Below are 23,200 nucleotides of genomic sequence, written 5' to 3'. Positions count from 1 at the left end.
GGGGTTTCACCGTGTTAGCCAGGATGGTCTCGATCTCCTGACCTCGTGATCCGCCCGTCTCGGCCTCCCAAAGTGCTGGGATGACAGGCTTGAGCCACTGCACCCGGCAAATTTTTGTATTTTTAATAGAGACAGGGTTTCACCATGTTGGTCAGGCTGGTCTCCAACTCCTGACCTCAGGTGATCTGCCTGCCTCAGCCTCTCAAAGTGCTGGGATTACAGGCGTGAACCTCCTCGCCCAGCCAACCCTGCTTCTATTTAAAAAAAATTTTTTTGGTAAGACTTGATTTACCCACTGATAAGTACTCAATGTATTCTCCATTTAATAGGTGAAATGTCAGATATATTTGTCCCCATGATCAAGTTTGTTCGTTGCATGGTTTTAATCTTTCTGTGTCCTTAATAATTTTTTTTCCTGGTCTGTTCTGTGAGTTACTAAGTATGCGAAGTTGCTGACACTAATGGTGGATGTCTCAGTTCCTCACCGTATTGCCAGCTTTTTCTATTTTGAGTATTAGGTACATAAGAGTTTTAGTTTGTTCTTTTTAAAAATGACTTTTAAAATTATTATATGGTAACCTTCTTTATCATGAATAATTGTTAATGTAGACACACAAATAACCTTTTTTATTTATATCCTGTATGTGTCTTTCCCCAGTCTTTGTACTTTACTCCAGTCACTAACAATCAGTGCTTGGTGGTTTACCTCTCTTGAATGTCTTTTTGTGTTGTGGTCTCCACCATGCATTTCATAATGCACATTTGTATTTGGTCTAGCACGTTTAGAGAGTTTGCCGCCACAGGATGGGGTTTCAGTCTGTCTTTGCTGTATTGCTGAGAACCCCCATGCATTCCTTATTAAAATGACTTCTGTATCTTTTACTGCCAACATGCTAACCTAGCCTTTCATAAATTAATTTTCTTACTGTTCTTCCTAGCATCATTATTGTCTTCTGTAGGAAGAAAGAAAATAGTGAGGATTTGGAGACTTTGTTTTAAAACATTTGCTAAGTGTTGGCAATGGATTTCTTGAAGTTGAAAGTGTTTTCCTGCTATAGGGGAAACTGGGAAAGAATATCATCATTTGTCATTTGTTGTTAAAAATACTCTGTATACGATTATCAAATTAATATTTGGTAAATCATAAAGTAAGTTTATCTTACTCCTGCTAGTATGTCTGATCAACTGGGAGTGTATCACAGTTTAAAGTGGAAATTTTTTTTTTTTTTCGTTGGAGTCTCGCTGTGTCCACCAGGCTGGATGGAGTGTAGTGGCGCGATCTAGGCTCACTGTTACCTCCACCTCCTGTATTCAAGTGATTCTCCTGCCTCAGGCTCCTGAATAGCTGGGATTACAGGCATTGCCACCATACCTGGCTAATTTTTGTATTTTTAGTAGAGACAGGGTTTCACCATGTTGGTCAGGCTGGCCTTGAACTCCTGGCCTTGTGATATGTCCGCCACGGCCTCCCCAAGTGCTGGGATTACAGGCGTGAGCCACCATGCCCTGCTTAAAGTGGAAATTTTTAAAAATATATAATGCCTATGGGCTGGGGGAGAGACATATTATTTGTTTTTGATGATAAGCTATTTACGTGCTCCAGTGTTTTAAGAGGTGAGAATGATGACATAGTGAATTCCCAACTGCCTCTTTCCTCTTAGTACCCAGTACTGTGAATAACTTCTAGTGTATTCTTCTAAGATCTTCTAAACAAATGTTAACAAATGCCTATATATTGTCTCCCAGTAAACCCTTTTAACAAATAAAAACAGCACACTGTATACCCTTCTGACTGTACACCCTTCTGCAATATACTTTTTTTCACTTTAGTTTGGTGCTAATTTTATAATTACATAAAGGATTTGCTTTTTAACTGTTGCATAGTAGTTCATTATTTGGATGGCTGTACCATTTTTTTTTTTTAATTCTCCCTTTTTTTTTTTGGCGGGGTTGGGGGAAAAGGGTCCCACTTGTCACCCAGGCTGGAGTGTAGTGGAGTGATTTCGGCTCACTGCAACCTCCGCCTCCCGGGTTCAAGCCGATTCTCCTGCCTCAGTCTCCCAAGTAGCTGGGATTACAGGCATGCACCATCATGCCTGACTAATTTTTGTATTTTTAGTAGCGACAGGATTTTGCCATGTTGGCCAGGCTGGTCTCGAACTCCTGACCTCAGGTGATAAATCCACCTATCTCGGTCTCCCAGAGTGCTGGGATTACAGTCTTGAGCTGCCACACCTTGCCCTAATTATTAATAGTTATCTGTAATGAACACTTAGGTTGTTTCAACTTTTAGCCATTTTAAACAATGCTATGATGAGTAACCACACATATTGCACGTATGCCAGTTTGTAGAATAAAATCCTAAGGTGAAAGGATGTTTGCCTTCGTAATTTTGGTAGTTTAATTTTGACAAGTAGGGCAAATTGCCCTCCATCAAGGTTATGCCAAGTTAATCCTCCTCTCAATTACCGTGTGCTGTGTCTTTTATCAACACAGTGTGCCAGGTAGTTTTTGTCTCGTCATCTCATAGGTAAATGGTAGTTTTGGTATGTTCAGTCTCACTATAATAAAAAAACTATCTTTTTTTAAAGAGCTATTTCTTTTGTGACCTGCCCATTAAAATCTTTGGCTTTTTTTCCTGTGTTGTTGGGATTTATCTTACTGATTTTATAGCCGCTTTGTATACATTAGGGAAATCAACTTTGTTGTGAAATTTAATAATGAAATGTTCATTTTATTCTGTTTTTCTTTGTTCAAAAATGTTCTGCTTTTAAGGTTTCTGGATTTTGGTTTAGGGAAAAATGACCATATTTCTGTGCACATGGACACACAGATGAACACTCTTCTACACTCAAGTTATCATGATTCCACTGTGTAGCGAGAGAAGTACGAGGCAATTTCAGATGTAAATTTTTAGGGAATACCTCTACACATTGTACTTCTTGACTTATTGGCCTGTATAAGCCCTGTGGAATATGTGAAAATGTTCTAGTCCCAGAACAACAAAATTAACAGATGGCCCTGATCTGCCAAGAGTGGGTACCGTTTGCTTCCCCAAGTAACTTTGTATTCACAGAAAGTCTAGGGCAGTGCAGTCTTGCCAGTTTTTATTCTGCCTTGGAGGTCGTCAACCTCTCCAAAAATTTTAACTGCCAGATTGATCACTACCGTTCTTAGTGTGTATCTTCAGAACTTTTTCTTATCTATTTAAATAAATATGTAAACAGAAGTTTTATTGGTTATTTTTTTAATTATCATTTTCATACTGTTTTTAACTTGCTTTTTAAAAAACTGTAATGATTTTCCAAGTTAATACATATTTTCCTCATATAGGGCTACATCATAATTCATTGTTTCACCGTATATTCTTTTTTTTTTTCAAAGACAGAATCTTGCTCTATCTGCCAGTCTGGAGTGCAGTGGCATGATCATAGCTCACTGCAGTCATGACTTCCTAGGATCAACCAATCCTCCCACCTCAGCCTCCTAAATAGCTGGGACTACAGGCACACACCACCACGCCGGGCCAATTTCTGTATTTTTGTAGTTGGGGTCTCACCACGTTGCCCAGGCTGGTCTTGAACTCCTAGGCTCAAGTGATCTGCCTGCCCTGGCCTCCCAGAGTGTTGGGATTACAGGCGTGAGCCGTTATGCCTGGCTCTCACTGTATATTCTTATACTTAATCTTTATGCAATTTTTGCTGGTGTTTCTGTAGACTATATTTTTTGCATTGGGATCATTGGGTCCTGACCTATATCTAATTATAATTTTTATAGATATGCTCAAGTGAACCTTCAAGACCATGCTGTCAGTGGGGTATGAGTTGAACACTGGCATTTAAAAAAATAAATAAATAATTTAAAAAAAAACACCTCCCACCTGATTCTGGGAGACTTCTGTGTAAGAAACACTCCTTCATTTAAATGATCTTATTGCCCACAAAAGGACGTCTCAGCACCTCTGCATGGTGTCTGAGACTGCCAAATTTAACCCAAGTTCTCCAATCTAATCTTGCTGCAAATCAACCAAAAAACATCTACTGCTAAGCTGTACTCTCCCTTCCTCATGAACACAGTGTGCTTGATTCCACGTGTAGGTCTGTGTCTCTCCCACACTTCCCACTGAGTGCCACTGCTTTAAAAGCCTGACGTTCCTCTGTCACACCACACCAATCATTCAGCTCTATCCAGGCCACATTAGTTTTTGTCTTCTTTGAAGTTTGTGTACTTTGCTTTTTATTATTTTATAAAGCAGCATAAAATTTTTTTTTTTTTTTTTTTGAGACGGAGTCTGGCTCTGTCGCCCAGGCTGGAGTGCGGTGGCCGGATCTCAGCTCACTGCAAGCTCCGCCTCCCAGGTTTACACCATTCTCCTGCCTCCGCCTCCCAAGTAGCTGGGACTACAGGCGCCTGCCTCGTCGCCCGGCTAGTTTTTTGTATTCTTTAGTAGAGACGGGGTTTCACCGTGTTAGCCAGGGTGGTCTCGATCTCCTGACCTTGTGATCCGCCCGTCTCGGCCTCCCAAAGTGCTAGGATTACAGGCTTGAGCCACCGCGCCCGGCCATAAAATTCTTTAAACATGTCATTTTACTGATATTATTAGCAAGATTCATTATGCAGTACTTAGTATTCAACAAATTTTTTTAAGTACTTTTAAATTATTTGTAAAGATACTTTACAAAATATCTTTGAGATTCTCCATTTAGATTTCTTGTTTTGTACATTTAAATAAATTTTTCTAAAACTAAACTTTGATAAATATGCTTTCAGATGCATGGTTGAAGCCTGGAGTTTCTTGCGGCAACATTGCAATAGGTTGAATGTAGAGGAGTTACTAAAGCACATGTATGAAGTCTGTCAGGAAATGGGCTTAATGGAAGATTTACTGAAGCTACCGTTTACAGACACGGAGCAGGTAATTACTTACCCATGTAAACTTGTCAGAAATTCAAGATAAATTGGTAGTTGACAGTCTATTTTGTTCTTTTTAGGAATGTTTAGTGAATTTTTTGCAGTCCAGTGCCAGTGTTCAGAATCATGAATTCCTTTTAGTGCACCATTTGCAGCGTGCCAATTATGTGCCTGCCTTGAAGCTGAACCAAACTCTGAAGATTAATGTTATGGTATGATTCAAGTTGTCTTATTATGGGGGATAAGAGAATAAGGAAAACTGGAGACTGTTTTGGTTTGTTATATAAGAGATTACAGTTTGGTAACCACTGTGCCTAGCATTACTTTGAATCCTCAGTTATCTCTGTAACAGAATTGGGAACACGGTATTACTACCTGATTCTTTTATGTATGCCATTTATGTTCTGATGTCTGCCTACAATAATGCCATTTCACTCAGGGAAAACGAGGAAGATGGAGAGGCCAGCAGTAGGAGTTACATAGTACAAAGATCATTGTGTGGTAGAGGAAGACATAGAGGCCAGCAGTAGGAGTTACATAGTACAAAGATCATTGTGTGGTAGAGGAAGACATAGAGGCCAGCAGTAAGGGTCATATAGTACAAAGATCATTGGACTTCGAGGGTCAGACTAATTCTTCATTTACTCTGTGTGCTTGGGACACACTCTCAGTCTTGGTTTTATCAACTATAAAATGATAACATCTCCTTGTGAGGTGGTTTTGAGGATGCACAGAGATGTGTGTAAAGTAGAATGTTGCCTGACACATATGGATGCTTAATGACCATTGTTTTTATTAGTTATGAAGAACGAAGGCTTGGTAGCAGAGATTTGGAAGGGTAATCCTTACCCATTTATTGATGGGTAAGGATTGTTGAAACAATTATATATGTGGATGAAGTTCTTGGTTTGGAAAAATAGATATGTAGGTAGGAGGAAGATATTTTTGGATATTCGTAGTTTTATTTTAAATGGTAAATATAGAATTATAGCACCTAACATTTTGAAGGTTAAATTTCTTACCAATTTTGATATTTAATAGAATGATCGTGATCCTCGTTTGCGGGAGAGATCACTGGCTCGAAATTCTATATTAGACCAGTATGGAAAAATCCTTCCTAGAGTCCATCGAAAATTAGCTGTTGAACGAGCTAAGCCTTATCATCTGTCAACATCATCAGTTTTTCGATTAGGTAAGAATTTCATTGAAGAATATCATCATCTATTGGATCAAAAATGATACTGAATAATTACTTTTCTGAAACCACCTTAAATTTAGCTACTTTCGCTAACACAGGCATACCTTGGAGATATTGCTGGTTTGGTTCCAGATCACTGCAATAAAGTGACTATCACGATAAAGCTAGTCTTCTGAATTTTTGGTTTCCCATAGCATAGTGTTTACACTATACTTTTAAGTGTGCAGTAGCATTATTCTTAAAACCAGTGTACATACTTTAATTTTGAAATGCAATATTGCTAAAAAAAATGCTAACGATCATCTGAGCCTTCTGTGAAGTGTAATCCTTTTGCCAGTAGAGGATCTTATCTCAGTGTTGATGGCTGCTGACTTACCAGCATGGTGATTACTGAAGGTTGAAGTGGCTGTGACGGTTTCTTACGACGACACAGTGAAGTTTGCCATGTCAGTTTACTCTTCTTTCACTAGAGTTTCTCGGTAGCATGTGATGCTGTTTGATAGCATTTTAGCCATAGAACTTCTTTCAGAATGAGTCAGTCCTCTCAAACCCTGCCTCTGCCCTGTCATCTTAAGTTTATGTAATATTCTAAATGCCTGTTGAGTAACAAACTACTCTATAAGAAGGCAGGTTTTGGTCAATCGGACTCTTTATTATTTGGCTCCTAGGTAAGGAGGACAACACCGGGAGGATTCTCCAAAGCAGCGTCCAGCTGAGGGAGAGTGACAGGAGGGTTTTCTGGAGAGGGGAGAGGTTGTGCCGTTGTATGTGAAGGGGTGGTCCCTGTTGTGTCGACTTAGTTATTATGTCAGTATGTAGGTCTCTGTCATGGTAAGGAAGCCGTAGCACTTCCTAGGGTGGAGACTTCAGTATGGTGGTAAGGAAAGTTCATTCTGGTTTATCTATAAGTTGTTGGCCTGTCAGGAGATGGTTTTAACAAAATACGTGACTAATATTTTACATAGGGTTTAGGAAGAAACCGGCTAAATAGCGGGAGGCTGTAAAACAGGCTGATTGTTGATTAAATTTCTGTAATCCTGGGAGACTCTCTCTGTCTGTTTACAAATTTTCTCCCTGGAGATATGTTACTCCACATTCTTAAGGGCTGAGAGCCGGAGGTCAGTTTTTTTTGTAACTTTTTCATGTTGATCAGGGATGCGTGTCTAGAGATGTTAAATGAGTGAAAATTTTTAGATGCTAAATTTAAATATATTTCAAGATCTCTCAGGATAGGTTGTAATGGCTGGTATTGTTGTAGTAAGAGCAGCTGTAGTTGAAATTTTTTTTTTTTTTTTTTTTTAGGCGGAGTCTCGCTCTGTCGCCCAGGCTGGAGTGCAGTGGCCGGATCTCAGCTCACTGCAAGTTCCGCCTCCTGGGTTTACGCCATTCTCCTGCCTCAGCCTCCGGAGTAGCTGGGACTACAGGCGCCCGCCACCTCGCCCAGCTAGTTTTTGTATTTTTAGTAGAGACGGGGTTTCACCGTGTTAGCCAGGATGGTCTCGATCTCCTGACCTCGTGATCCGCCCATCTCGGCCTCCCAAAGTGCTGGGATTACAGGCTTGAGCCACCGCGCCCGGCCCTATAGTTGAATTTTTTAAATTTGGAAGATACAGATTTTATTGAGAGGTTCAAGACGTAGGGATAAGTTAATGTTAAACAGGGTGAAGGGAAGGAATCCAAGGCAGCTTGGCAGTGGGGTATATATTTTTCTGGGTGGCCATTTCATGGCCACCATGTCAAGTTGATTAGAAAAATGAGCCACCACCCTTTTTAGTGGTCCTAGCATTTGGAAAGTGCTCCCCCAGCTAGCTATTTCCTGCCATTTATGGGACAGATAAGTCCAAAGGTTTAGCAAGTTAAGCAAGGCTACAGTGGGAGCAGCAGTCACTTTTTACATGCCTCAGAGGGACATGTATTTGTCTGAAGATAGAGACATTTAATAGTATGTTATTTGGCTTTAGATGTCATCTTTTTGTAAGGGAGACAGAGGCCCACATCAAAGATGGTCTCAGTCTCTTCAGTCAGCTGAAATTTGATCGTAAGTTGTTGGCATGTCTATTGTATATACTAGAAACTGGAGTTTGGCGCTCTTTGTCTTGAGTTTTATTTAGTGGGTTGTCTCTATTATTAAAAAATACTTAAATACTAAATATTTTAAAATACTATTTTTAATATTGAAATATGAATGGTGATTGCGTCAGGACAGTAGTGTAGTAGTATTGAGGTGGCAGGTGGTAGTGTCAGAAGCAGCAGCCGGTACCTCCCTTTTGGGTCAGATCTTTTGTCAGTATAGTAAGTCTGTGTTGAAAGAATATCATAGTGCCTGTATATTTGACCTGCAGTTGAATAGTTTAGTAGGACTTATACAGTAAGTAGTATTTACTATAGATGTGTTAGTCAAGGTGACACAAGGAACGTTTTTGTGGAGGGGATAACTGCAGGAAAGGGAAGCTTGCTCCAGTTTTGTGGGGTGAAAATGAAGTTTGAGATCACCACAAATTGCTTGGCTTGGACAGGCGAGGCTTGTGGGTGTCTATCGTATATTCAGTATTGGGACAGATTCTTTCCCTTTGCTGTGATGCAGGAGAAATTAACTAGTGTATTGTCTTTCCAGAGACCATCAGCCACAGTAATAAAAGGGACTGAACAGTAGAGGGAGAAAGAGTTTATTTTTTATATGGTAATTTATCACCAGTTAAGATTTTTTTATTTTACAGAAGAGTAATGAGTATGGAGAGTTCTATAAGGGGGAAAGTTTGAATATATCGAGTATGGCAAGGGCACATTTTACTTAATGTGTAATATTCCGTCCCCGGAAGTCAGAGACTGGCTTATAGGAATAAGTTGAACCTAGTAGAGCCTGATCTGAGGGCTGTGGTGCAGCATTCACTCAGGAAGGATGGTTTTTAGGGTCTGAGCCCCTGAATTTTAGGAGAAGAGTGAGTGGTTAATAGCACAGGGTCCAAACAGAGTTTAGTTGGTCTGGAGGTGATTAGGATTTTTGAGTCTTGCGGTGAACCCAGTCTGTAGGTTAATACGGGTGAAGCTTAACCTCGGTGGGAACTAGAAGATTGTGGTTCCATATATTTTGAGAGTTTGTATGTTTTGATATCGACAGCATGTTTTCCCGCCCTCTCGGTCTCAACAGCAGCGCACGTTGAAGGTTCAGTCATGCCAAGCAAGCTCTTCTGTATGGTAATTGGAAAGGGCCAAGGCCCATTCCCTTTCAGCACCCGTGGTAGTGCCATGGGAAGGAGCTTTAGTCAGTTTTTTGAGTTTCCTGGCATAGTTTGGCTAGCGTGGCCCTTATGGTGTTATTACTATGCTTGACCTTTTTAGATGGCTGAGGCTTCTTAAGTTGTGTGTACCCTCCTCTATTAAATCTCCAAGGCAGAGGACACCCCCTGAGTAACTTTGTAAATGAAGGCAGCTCTGTTGTCACTCTGGATTGGTCAGAGTAAGCCAAAAACCCCAAGATGATGTCTTTGATTAAAACTCCGACAACCTCGTTTGTCTTTTTGTGTGTGACAAGGGAAGGCTTTTATTTAGCCAGTAAAGGTGTCTACACTAGTAGGTACCTGAAGTTTTTGGGTGCTGGGGCATCACTGTAAAGTCTTCTTGTCAGTCTTTTCCTGGCATGCCACCCAGCTGGACGGCTTAGGTTAGTGGAGTCACAAGGGAGCCCGATCTGGGTATTATTTTGTACAAATTGGAGACACCTGTTAGATCCTTGATGTTTTATCTTTTAGATCAGGTATCTTTATTAACTAATTGCATAAGATTTGTTTTGTTTTTTTACCATGATGTGATGATCTATGACCATATTTAGTTATAGACCACCCTAGGTTTTGGGAATCTAGATTTTTTTTTCTTTTTTTTGGTCATTAATAGTTCATCCTTCTGAATCTAAATGTGGAAAATACCCTTCCCATTTGGCTTTGATTCCGGAGGTGAACACTGAGGCTGGGGCTTGTGGAGTAGAATGTCTGGGATCAGGTCATTTGTAAAGTTCACGTGTTTGGGTTGTCTTTTTAGTAGCTGTGTCTTTAGGTTATTATTATTTTTAATAACCTCAAATTTTTATTTTTTATTTTTTTGGTGACCCTGGCAGGCCACCGCTACCCTTTTAGGTAACTGTACTGCTGCCTCTAATAGCTGTAATATTTTTAATATGATTAACCTCCTTATTGTCTGCAGTCAGGAGGCCTCAAAAAAAAAAAGCAGTGTAGGGATGGATTACAGAGAAAGCATACTTAGAGTCGGTGGAGACGTGGTGGCCTTATCCTGTCCTGAAGAGAAGGCTCTCTCTAGTCAGGGATTGTAGGCTGTTAGCCTCCTTAACTCCAAGTGAGGGCAGCATTGTACACCTTGTTTTTCTCGGCCCCTTTTTATGATGTTACTCTGATTTACAAACCAAGACTTTGTTAACTTCAAAGTTCTGAAAGGGTTGGTTTTTTAGGTCCTTTTGACTAGAATACATTTTACCAATAGTGGTTTAGTATTTGTGTAGGAGCAGTTCCTGGGAGGTGGGCAGGAGCATGGCAGGGTTAAGGATCTGGCATACCTTGATGTGGCTGCCCCTTAGTTTTAAGTTTCTATCGTTACATCCTCCCATCAGTAAGCGAATGGTGTCTCTGTTTTTAGCACTCTGGGTAACTGAGGACCTAGACCGTTAATATCTGACCCATGGTTTGTTTTTAAGCTTTTCTCATTAATAGGCAACTTGTAACCACTGTCCTAAGACATGGGGGCCATTTTGTGGCCCCCATGTCAAGCTGGTTAGAAAAATGAGCCACCACCCTTTTTAGTGGTCCTAGCATTTGGGTAAGTGCCCCCCCAGCTAGCTATTTCCTGCCATTTATGGGACGGATAAGTCGAAAGGTTTAGCAAGTTCAGCAAGGCTATAGTGGGAGCAGCAGTCACTTTCTGTTTGCTTGGTTAGTTGTTTTTAGTTTTTTGAAGGCTCAGTTTTATTGTTTATCTTATTTAAAAGGGTCTGATTCCGGCTCTTGTAGCTTTTTATAAAAAGGCTTTGTTAAAATACCCAAATTGGAAATTTATATATGACGGAATCCGGCCATTTTCAAGCATTTTTGGTTCTCAGGAGGAGGTGTGTGACACACAACCGTTTTCCTGTCCTGGGAAAGACACCCTATCCCTGAGAAGTTAAATAGCCTTGGGTTTTTTTTTTTTTTTTGTAGGTTTTATACCCTCTTTTAGCTAGAAAGTTTAGGGTATTTTTACTAGATCCCTCTTTAGAGGAGTTAGTAATTAAAATATCGCTTACGTATTATACTTTTTTCTTTTAAATGTGAAATTCCTGTAATCCCTGGAGACCCCCATCTGTTACACTTTATCATCTCAACACTGCAGATTGCATCTCAAGAATCCACTTGTCTATCTGTAAGAAGCAATTCCTCATTTATTCATGTTTTATCATGAGATGACAGCAATTTATCACATCTTTAGTCTGTTTTTGTTTTTTTAAGAGACAAGGTCTTGGTCTGTCACAGACACTCTAGTACCGTGGCATGATCATAGCTCATTGTAGCCTTGACCTCCTGAGCTCAAGTGATCCTCCTGCCTCAGCTTTCCGAGTGGCTGAGACTACAGGTGTGTGCCACCACGCCTGGCTATCTTTTGTAGAGAGGGCTTCACTATGTCGCCCAGGCTGTTCTCAAACTCATGGCCTCAAGTGATCCTCCCACCTTGGCTTGCGAAAGTGCTGGGATTACAAGAATGGGCCATCATGCCTGGCCCAGGCTCTGCTTCTCATTCTAGTTCTCTTGCTCTTTCCCCCATATCTGCGGTGGTTTTCTCCACTGAAGTCTTGAAGCCCTCAAAGTTATTCATGAAAGATGGAATCACCTTCTTCCAAACTCTTCTTATTGTACAGTTTGACTCCTCCCAGGAATTATGAATGTGCTGAATGGCATCTAGAATGGTGAATCCTTTCCAGAACGTTTTCAAAGGACTTTGTTCAGATCTCTCAGAAGAATCACTGTCTGTGACAACTGTAGCTTTATGCAATGTATTTCTAAATTATATCTTGAAAATTAAGATGACTCTGTGATCCAGGGTTACAGAATGGATGTTGTGTTTTCATGCCTGCTAACAACATTCGTCTCCTTGTACGTCATCAGAGCTCCTGGGTGACCAGGTGCGTTATCAGTGAGCAGTGATATTTGAAAAGACTTTTTTTTTTTTTTCTGAGTAGTTCTCAACAATAGGTTTAAAATACTCGGTAAACCATGCTGTCAACAGATGTGTTTTCATCTAGGCTTTTTCCATTGATAGAAGGCAGGCATAGTAGATTTCTCATCATTCTTAAGGGCCTTGAGATTTTTGGAATGGTGATTGCTTTTAATTTAAAGTCATTGAGTATATTAACCCCTAGCTGCAGAGTCACCCTGTCCTTTGAAGCCAGGCATTGACTGCCCATTCATGTGTTCACTGAAGTAGCACTTTTAATTTCCTTCAGGTTCTTTTTTGCGTTTACAACTTGGCTAACTGGCATAAGAGTCTAGCTTTTGATTTAAAGTCATAGACATGCGACTCTTCCTTTCACATGAACACCTGAGGTCTTTGTAGGGTTGTTTGTTGGCTTAATTTTTAGATATTGTCAGTCTCAGGGAATAAGGGAGGTCCTCGGGGAAAGGGAGAGACAAGGGGGAATAGCTAGTCAGTGGGGTAAGCACATGCTGTTGAAAAAATGGTGCCAGTAGACTTGCTGGGCACAGGGTTGCCTCAGACCTTCAATTTGTTTAAAAAAAAAACAAAACACATGGCTGGGCACGTTGGCTCAGGCCTGTAATCCCAGCACTTTGGGAGGCCAAGGCCGAGGCGGGTGGATCACGAGGTCAGGAGATTGAGACCATCCTAGCTAACACGGTGAAGCCCCATCTTTACTAAAAAATACAAAAAGTTAGCTGGGCATGGTAGTGGGCACCTGTAGTCCCAGCTACTCGGGAGGCTGAGGCAGGAGAATGGCGTGAACCCAGGGAACAGAGCTTGCAATGAGCCGAGATCACGCCACTGTACTCCAGCCTGGGCAACAAGAGCAAGACTGTGTCTCAAAAACAAAAACAAACAAACAAAAAATGCAAAAATTAGCAGGGCATGGTGGCGCATGCCTGTAGTCCCAGCTACTCAGGAGGCTGAGGCAGGAAAATCTCTTGAGCCTCGCAGGCAGAAGTTACAGTGAGCCAAAATCGTGCCACTGCACTTCAGCCTGGGCGACAGAGCAAGACTCCGTCTCAAAAAAAAAAAAAAAAAATTAGCCGGGCATGGTGGCTATGCGTGTAATTCCAGCTACTTGGGAAGCTGAGGCCAGAGAATCACTTGAACCCAGGAGGCAGAGGTTGCAGTGAGCTGAGATCGTGCCACTGCACTCCAGCTTGAGTGATAGAGCAAGACTGGTCTTAAAAAACAAAAAATTATCTATATAATTTTTAGCTACTCTTACCACGTAATGTGTGGTTGTTTTTTGTAATCATTCTTTCATATGCTTTTATTAAAATCCTGTTTGTTAGAGATGCAGTTAATTCCAACATTCTTCATTTTACAGTTTCTAGACCCAAGCCATTATCAGCAGTTCCAAAGCAAGTTGTAACAGGAACTGTGTTGACGAGATCTGTTTTCATCAACAATGTGTTATCTAAAATTGGAGAAGTTTGGGCAAGCAAAGAACCTATAAGTAGCACCACACCTTACAATAGGTATGTTTTCTTACGTGTTTCATAGTCATGCTGCATGTTCATCTTTACTGGACATCAGCAATCCACTCTCATTGCCTAAGTTTATTAGTATTAGTATAAGTAAAAAAGATAAACTGTTTCTTAGAAGAATTTTTAAAAACCTTTAAAAGTGAAATGTTCATTGTTATTTGTAAGCAATGCAGAAATGTACAAAGTAAAAAAAATGAAAACCCTTTGTTCTCCCATCTAATCCACTTGTTACCAGTGCACCTTGTGATACATTAGAAGTTAAATTTTTATTTTTTGTAGGTCAAAAATAGAAGAACCATCTTCTGTAATGTATTCGCTCCCAGCTCCAGAGCTGCCTGAGGCATTTTTTGGAACACCAATTTCAAAAGCATCACAAAAAATTTCTAGGTAAGAATTTATTAAATCATTCTTAGAGACACAATGTTACTTGATAATTACAATAATTTTTAATTATCATTAACATTTTATAGACTATCTTAAATTATTAAATGAATATTTTAATGTTTGCTTTTTATTATACTTTGGGCAGCAGTAATTTAGGAAATGTTACATCAGGTAGTGTACTGAAAACTTTGTTTAATAATTTCAGACTGCTCAGTGGACGGGAGTGGAGTTTGTCTCCTTAGCAAACTGTTAACTTACTTTCCTTGTTACCTCCTTGTTACTAGACCTCTAAATGAAGATTGTTTTCATACTTAGTTACAAATTAATCTTGGGTAGCTCACTGAAGCTTTCTTCTGTTCAGCGTTGCCTACTAAAATGTCTTGTGTTGCTTCAGATGCAGCACTTTTACATCTTACCTATGGTGTTACAAAAATAGTTAACTTGAAGTTTTGTATCCAAGATGAAATTGTGATTGCAAGTATTTACTTACGAGCATTGGTTAGTTGAAAAGTGTTCATAATTATCTACCACAGAGAACAGAGTGTGTATCTTAATGCATTGATTATTTGTTCTTAATATACCCAGGATCATTGCAAATTTTTTATTTTATCAAGGACGAAATTACATTATTTAAAGTATTTATAATGATTATAGATAATCATTACAAGATTATCTGAATTTTTGATACTAAGAAAAAGATACTTGAGGTAAGGTCATAGAAACAACTGAGGCCAAAAGTACAGAGTGTAATAATAGACATATTTTAAAGGTGGAAAGGATTTTTCTTTTTTCGCACTAAATTTAGTCAGGTTGTTTCGCTTTATTTCCTCTGGTAAGATGGTATTTTAAGTGGAAAGAAGATATTTTAAATGAAAGTCATTATTACTGACATTCTTTTTTTCTACCAGTAGTTCTGATTTTTTTTTTTTTTTTCCTACAAGTCCCCTTGGTCTTTTTGTAATTTAATAGCTCTGAGGTTGCGGGGAGCAATAATAGAAGTTAAAAGACCGTTGATTAATGGCCTCAGGTCCTTAAAGCCAGTATTAACTCAGATAGAAGAGAGCCAATTGGGTTTTGAATATTTACCTTACGTGTTTTTCATAGTGAGTTTGCATTACTGGGTAGACAGTATATCTTGCAATGAAATACAGCAAAATAGATAACATCTGTGGGTACATCATATAGTAAAGCTAAAGTGCTAATTTATGTAATTGATATTTTTATGTGATATAGGATGTATTCTTTATATGGATTATAGTAAAAAAAAAATTAGCTCTAACAAGTAAAAAGTTACAGAAATCAATTTTTTAAATACCACTGTAGATTTTTGTATATAACCTTGCAGATAGTAATGAAATCAGAAAAGGTTATCTGAAAGAATATTTGGTCTCAGGATTGAAGACCTGAGACCTAGTGCAGCATTTCACATTTCATTTAGAAAATACCTTAAGAAGATTTTCCTTAGAAGCTTTAATGTTAAAATACTAAGTCTTGTTGATGCAGGAGTTTTGCTTTGACTTGGTAGGTTGCTTTTGTTGCACAGTCCTTGCTTTTGAGAAGCAGTCATTCATAAATAGGTACCTTAAACATAAATATTAACACAATGCAAACATTTAACAATGTTCCTTTGGGATAGCTCAGTATAAAAGTGAGCAGCTGTTTTCCAAGTTTGAACTGAATCCAAGTACAGAATTTAAATGCAAATGAGATAGAGAAAGAAGAGAATCTAGAAGAAAAGAAATGTCTAGCAGCCTGATTGGGTATTCTTGGTTTGGTGGAAATCTAAAAGCTGTGTTTGATACAGAATAACAAGTGGGAAGACCTTAAAATATTTACCCACTGTCACCTGTGTGGGTCTACCGCCCCGATAGATGCAATGACAGGGAGGGTCCTGCAACTACAAGTTTGTATTTCTGGGCTTCAGAGCATACTCTACTTTTCTGGTTATTCTCAGGTGAGCCGTGTTGGCATTTGGGGGAAATAAAAAGGGATTGTTTTTACTGCTAGGAAATACAACCATAAGATAGACTGTTTATTAGGAAATCGAGAAAAGAGTGACCTGTGCAAATGGTCCACCAAAAATTACCACCTGAAAACTCGACTTTTGAATTGAAATGTATCTGTATATTAAGCTTTAAAACTTACTTGGATTATACATGCTCACTACAAGCAATCAGTGGGATCAGTTTTATCACTGGGACTAGGACATTACGGAAAACCTTGTAGTAGAGTTGTACTTTGTCACCAAACTCACTGATTTGAAAAAGTTAACTTTTGGTTGTGGGGAGGGGGTGGTCAGTCTAGTCTTTATTGTAATCAGAACCGTAAAGGCAAAATGAACCAATTTTCGTTATATATATTACATGTAAGTGAATGGATATTTTGCATGTTAATGAATTTTAGTAAATGAATTGCCAGGGAAGCTTTGTCCTGTTTTTCTTTAGTGTTTTAAATAATTGGCAGTTCATCTTCACTTGAAAATAGATGCTAGGCACATAGCGAGAGCTCAGTAAATATAGGTAAAGGGAAGGAGGACGACGCAAACTCTTTTTAAAAATCAGTTGCTACATGCAATTCTTAATTCTGTTTTGCTATGAAAAATTTTCTGACTTTTTGAATGCATGGTGGCACTTTGGATTACATTAATATACTTGACTGAATTTGTATTTGCATGTGGGTGTCATAGTTACCAGTGAATATAGAGGTTTGATTAAATGGGGTACTAAAGTCTTTTGGTTTTTCAGTATAACTCAATAAATGCATATTCTGATTACAGACTGCTAGATTTGGTTGTTCAGCCTGTCCCCCAGCCTTCTCAGTGTTCGGAGTTTATTCAGCAATGCTCTGTGAAATCTCCTTTGTACCTAGTATCCCGTTCACTGTCCTCAAGTTCGCAATTAAAAGGATCACCTCACGCTATCTCCAGGACTTCAGAATTACATTTGCTTGAAACTCCTCTTGTAGTTAAGGTTAGTATTTATGCATCTACCATTCACAAAGAAACTAGATTGCTCTTATTTTTCAAGTAGCAAGGAGAAAAATAAGCAATTTATAACTGATACGTTTGGGGAGTGCTGGGAAATGCTTTAAGCATCTTTTTATGTTTTCACATCTTCTAAAAACAGAGCTGATTAATTTATCCCTTCCTGCTTAAAGTTAACAATTACATTATTTTCTTAAATGTAATATAAGGTTCTGTGTGGTTATTGCGAATTTGCCTTTGTGCTTTATAATACTTTCAGGTCCTTGAGTTTGTTTTTATTTTATTTTTACAATAAGCTCCATTTCTGATATCATTATGCTGTTATTTCTTCTATCAAATGCTATTGAGTTCTTCGGTTTATTTGTATTTACTTAAACTCTTTGACTCCTTTGACAAAACTGTTACTCCTTCCTACTTTGGTATCCCTCTTGAAATTGCCTTTTCCCATCTCACAAGTTATTAGCTGAGAAATCACAGCACTCAACTTGTGATATCTGCTAGTGGTGGTCTTTTTAAACCTTTCCTTTTTAAAGTTTTTTTTTTTTTAACATACTATCTTCCTAGCCCCTTGACTAATGTTCTGAATTGAAACCCAGAAGCTTTCTTTCTCCCTCACCCCTCCGCATTGTCCCTTGGTTCTCTGTTTGGATATCAAGCATTTATAGTGAAGCTAGGGAATCCTTATTTTTCAGGTTGAATAAAAGATACCTCAATAAATGCTCTTCCTAAAATAGTTATTAAAATAAGTTGAAAAGATTAGGTTTCAATAAGTTAATATTCAGTATAGTATTTTTCTTCATTTGTCAAAAAAAAAAATCACACTTTGTATCCTCTGCAGCTAGGTTCAAATGAAATGAAATTAGAGTAGTTTTATACTTGCTGCCAGAACAGTCTATAAAAAAGAATTGTTATGATCTTGTAACATGTCTAACAAAATTTATTATAATCTAATGGGATTCAGTAATTTGTTTACTAGGCCTTTAGAGGCTAAGTTAAGTGAAGGAATTATCTCTACTAAATAAATTTACATGCTAATTTCAGATTATTTGTATTCATTGTACTAAAATCTTCAGAGGATTCTGGTACATAATTTGGTTATTATTGGATTTGTGTGATGAAATTTTTTTTTTCTGAAACATACTACAGTCTTACACTGTAGTTTTCTGTAATAGATTTGTGTAATTCTATAATGTTAAGTAATTTATCTTACTAATTGGCATTTTTTTAGTTGAATTTAGGTTGGAAATAATGCTTTTAGAAAAATTATGTTTTTTTTTTTTTTTTTTTTTGAGACGGAGTCCCGCTCTGTCACCCAGGCTGGAGTGTAGTGGCCGGATCTCAGCTCACTGCAAGCTCTGCCTCCTGGGTTTATGCCATTCTCCTCCCTCAGCCTCCCGAGCAGCTGGGACCACAGGCGCCTGCCATCTCGCCCGGCTAGTTTTTTGTATTTTTTAGTAGAGACGGGGTTTCACCGTGTTAGCCAGGATGGTCTCGATCTCCTGACCTCACGATCCGCCTGTCTCAGCCTCCCAAAGTGCTGGGATTACAGGCTTGAGCCACTGCGCCCGGCCTAGAAAAATTGTGGATGCAGTTTTATGTTTTGTAGACTTACATATAAAAAACTCTGGAAGAATTTTTTATTTTCTTTGCAGAAATCCGGAATAAATATTTCTATTGATATGTTAATGGAGATGATAACCACTGTTGTGACTCAGTTGACCCAGTCTGTTTTTATATAACCACTTTTCATGGTGTAATTCCATTTGCTCTTTACCATAGAAAGCTAAAAGTTTGGCCATGTCAGTTACTACTTCTGGATTTTCTGAGTTCACTCCTCAGTCCATCCTGAGGTCTGCTCTTCGATCAACACCTTTAGCATCTCCCTCTCCATCACCTGGAAGGTCTCCTCAGCGACTTAAAGAAACTAGAATTTCATTTGTGGAAGAAGATGTCAACCCAAAATGGATTCCTGGAGTAAGTTTGATAATAATTGGGAGAAAAGACATTTTTTAATAAGAATATATTCGCTCTGACAAGTAAAAAGTTACATAAATCAGTTTTTTAAATACCACGATAGATTTTTGTATATAACCTTGGAGCTAGTAATGAAATCAGAAAAGGTTAGTTCTGAAAGAAACACTGGGGCCATTGGCTAAACCAAACACGTCATCTTACAGATAAACAGGGCTCGGAAGCGCCAAGTTGGCTGTAGTCAACTAGATATATGGTGGTAGAATTGGGACTAGGAGTCAAACCTCCTACTTTTTAGTGCTGCTTTTATGTTTGTTTTTACCTTATACTGTGTTATTTCTAGCTGGTTGTGTATTTAGGAGGGTGTGTCTTTAGATCCACTGTAGATTAACAGGAACTTCTCAGTGATTATTGGTCATCTAGCCTGTGTTTTGGTCTTCTGAAAATACTGGTATATTACCAATTAGGGAAACATTAGCCACCATTAACTTTTATGTACCAGAAGAGAATGGATTTAGAATAAATGAATTTTTATTAAGGAGAGGGTTTGCATAAAAACAGCAAAGAGGCCGGGCGCGGTGGCTCAAGCCTGTAATCCCAGCACTTTGGGAGGCCGAGACGGGCGGATCACGAGGTCAGGAGATCGAGACCATCCTGGTCTACATGGTGAAACCCCGTCTCTACTAAAAATACAAAAAACTAGCCGGGCGAGGTGGCGGGCGCCTGTAGTCCCAGCTACTCGGGAGGCTGAGGCAGGAGAATGGCGTAAACCCGGGAGGCGGAGCTTGTAGTGAGCCGAGATCGCGCCACTGCACTCCAGCCTGGGCAAAAAAAAAAAAAAAAAAAAACAGCAAAGAAAGAGTGGGTATGACTGGGATGAGTAGCTTAGGACTAGACTTAACTGTGATATTTACTCATTTTTTTCTTTTCAAAATCTTACTTTATAGGCTGCAGATGATAGCAAATTAGAAGTATTTACTACGCCTAAAAAATGTGCAGTTCCAGCAGAAACTGAGTGGCTGAAGAGCAAAGATAGGACCACATCTTTTTTCCCGAGCAGCACTGAAAAGGAGCATCAGGAAACGGATATGGGGTCACACAGTTTAGAGAAACTGGATGTGAGCAAAGGAAACAGCAGCGCCTCAGTCACATCCGACGAGACTACCTTAGAGTATCAGGACGCCCCGTCACCGGAAGACCTCGAGGAGACTGTTTCCACAGCCTGTGAGCCCAAAAGCTCTTCCGCTGCACTAGCTACTAATGTCACTGAACAAACTGAAGAGGATGGAGATAAAGATGTATTTGCGTCAGAAGTAACTCCTTCAGACCTGCAGAAACAAATAGGTAAGAACTCATTTCTGAACACTCCAAATTGTTATTAATGTCCCTCAATAAAGTTTATAATAGAATTTTTTCCACCATAAGGAAAGCATCATAGCCAGACACTGTGGCTAATGCTAGTAATCTCAGCACTTTGGGAGGCTGAGGTTGGAGGATTGCTTGAGCCCAGGTGTTCAGCACCTGCCTGGTCAACATAGTGAGGCCCTGTCTTTACAAAATAAAAATTTAAAAATTAGCCAGGCATGGTGGGAGTGTTCAGAAGTTTGAAACCTCAGTGAGCCATGATTGCACCACTGTACTTTAGCCTGCGTGACAGAGCGAGACCCTGTCTCAAAAAGAAAGCGTCAGAGTTAAATATTATATGCTCACAGTGTTCTAGTTCCTAGACATAATGCCCAGATCTTACTCTTTCGGCTTAAAAACTGTGGCTTACCTTGCTTCATGAGTAGGTATGAGATTTCAGAGGAGAACTTATGTGTTAGATTTTTTATTTGGCCATGAAATTTAGAAAAGAATAGTAAGGCCGGGCGTGGTGGCTCAAGCCTGTAATCCCAGCACTTTGGGAGGCCAAGATGGGCGGATCACGAGGTCAGGAGATCGAGACTATCCTGGCTAGGATGGTGAAACCCCGTCTCTACTAAAAAATACAAAAAACTAGCCGGGCGAGGTGGCGGGCGCCTGTAGTCCCAGCTACACGGGAGGCTGAGGCAGGAGAATGGCGTGAACCCGGGAGGCGGAGCTTGCAGTGAGCTGAGATCCGGCCACTGCACTCTAGCCCGGGTGACAGACCGAGACTCCGTCTCAAAAAAAAAAAAAAGAAAAGAAAAGAAAAGAATAGTAATATTGAAGGAAGGAAATGTAAGATGCCATCGTCTGACTTCAGAGTCCTTCCAGTAGCTATGAGAAATAACTTTACAGAACAAATTATTACAATTTTTATTTATTTGTTTTTTTGGAGACGGAGTCTCACTGTGTTGCCCAGGCTGGAGTGCAGTGGTGCGATCTGCAGCCTCCCCTCCCCCCGACTGGGTTCAAGCGATTCTCCTGCCTCAGTCACCCACTACCACGCCCGGCTAATTTTTGTATTTTTAATAGAGATGGGGTTTCACCATATTGGCCAGGCTGGTCTCGAACTCCTGACCTTGTGATCTGCCTTCCTCGACCTCCCAGAGTGCTGGGATTATAGGCGTGAGCCACTGCACCCTGCCAAATTGCAATTTAAAACTCATCCAGCAGTCTTACGTTTCTAGAATTCCATTCTACTCTCCGTCCTCACCTCCAAAATAATCACTGGATAATGAAAATAAATGTTCAGGCTGAGTACAGTGGCTCATGCCTGTAATACCAGCACTTTGGGAGCCCAGAAGTTCAAGACCAGCCTAGACAACATAGGGAGACCCCATCTCTACAAAAATTTTTAAAAATTAGCTGGGCATGGTAGCATGCACCTGTAGTCCTAGTTACTCAGGACACTGAGAGGGGAGGATTGCTTGGATGCAGGAGGTTGAGGTTGAGGATGCAGTGAGCTGTGATTGCGCCATTGTACTCCAGCCCAGGCAACAGAATGAGACCCTGTCTCAAAAAGAAAAAAAACTAGTTCAGTGGCTCATGAATTTATTATCTTCATATTCTTCTACCTATCAAAAAATGTTTTGAGTTCCTAATGTATGTATTCCTGTTAGCTCCTCCTGTGTTTATTCTGGGTGTTGAAGATCAAACAGTGAGTCAGGTAGAAATGGCACCTGCTCCCATGTCACATAGAGCGTGGTGGACTATATTGACAAACCCTTATAATCCAGTTTGGTTAACAACAGGGCCAGGGGAACCCTCGTAAAGGGGAAAGACTTGACCTAGAATTGGTGGATCAGAAAACTGAGCCTATTTGTGTTTCTTACCCTACACACAGTTTTAACAAGGTTATTTAAAGGTAACTCCTAACTCTAAAGCTGTAAAACCACATACTTACATAAAAATCTGCATCTTAGGCCAGGCACAGTGGCTCAAGCCTGTAATCCCAGCACTTTGGGAGGCCGAGACGGGCGGATCGCGAGGTCAGGAGATCGAGACCATCCTGGCTAACACGGTGAAACCCCGTCTCTACTAAAAATACAAAAAAGAAATTAAAGAAATTAGCCGGGCGCGGTGGCGGGCGCCTCTAGTCCCAGCTACTCGGGAGGCTGAGGCGGGAGAATGGCGTGAACCCGGGAGGCGGAGCTTGCAGTGAGCCGAGATCGCGTCACTGCACTCCAGCCCGGGCAACAGAGCGAGACTCCGTCTCAAAAAAAAAAAAAAAATCTGCATCTTAAGTAGTTTAAGATGAGAGTCCACTGAAGTTTGGACTATATCTTTACTTAGTAAGCATGGGCATTATTAATTGCTCTAAGAACTTTAGCGCTATGCCCATAAATAGCATATGTCTAGAAATTTACACTGCCTTATTTATATGAGGCAGAGTCTTGCTCTGTCACCCAGGCTGGAGTACAGTGGGGCTATTTCAGCTCACTGCAACCTCCGCCTCCCGAGTTTCAAATAATTCTTTTGCCTCAGCCTCCCAAGTAGCTGGATTACAGGCATGTGCCACTGCTCCCAGCCTACATTGCTCTTCAGATGTGCCTTGTTCTACTAACATGTTTAAATGGTAGCTATTAAAAGAATGTTCATAGCATTATCTTCACTGATTATTCT

General features: G+C 39.9%; 1 protein-coding gene across 3 annotated transcripts in view; it reads left to right on the top strand.

The window, feature by feature from the left end:
- Window positions 1–23,200, top strand: part of AHCTF1 (AT hook containing transcription factor 1) — a 97,799-nt gene that overhangs the window by 54,171 nt on the left and 20,428 nt on the right. For all 3 annotated transcript variants that reach the window (XM_011955735.1, XM_011955734.1, XM_011955733.1), the window contains exons 22-29: window positions 4,771–4,915; window positions 4,992–5,123; window positions 5,953–6,103; window positions 13,677–13,827; window positions 14,116–14,223; window positions 16,997–17,189; window positions 18,983–19,177; window positions 20,122–20,518. In XM_011955735.1, the coding sequence (XP_011811125.1) occupies window positions 4,771–4,915; window positions 4,992–5,123; window positions 5,953–6,103; window positions 13,677–13,827; window positions 14,116–14,223; window positions 16,997–17,189; window positions 18,983–19,177; window positions 20,122–20,518 (1,472 nt within the window). The remainder of the gene's footprint in view (window positions 1–4,770; window positions 4,916–4,991; window positions 5,124–5,952; window positions 6,104–13,676; window positions 13,828–14,115; window positions 14,224–16,996; window positions 17,190–18,982; window positions 19,178–20,121; window positions 20,519–23,200) is intronic.

The sequence above is a fragment of the Colobus angolensis genome, unplaced genomic scaffold (genome assembly GCF_000951035.1).
Source record: "Colobus angolensis palliatus isolate OR3802 unplaced genomic scaffold, Cang.pa_1.0 Scaffold40, whole genome shotgun sequence".
In the NCBI taxonomy this organism is placed as follows: Eukaryota; Metazoa; Chordata; class Mammalia; order Primates; family Cercopithecidae; genus Colobus; species Colobus angolensis.
This window is presented reverse-complemented; position numbering and strand designations above follow the sequence as displayed.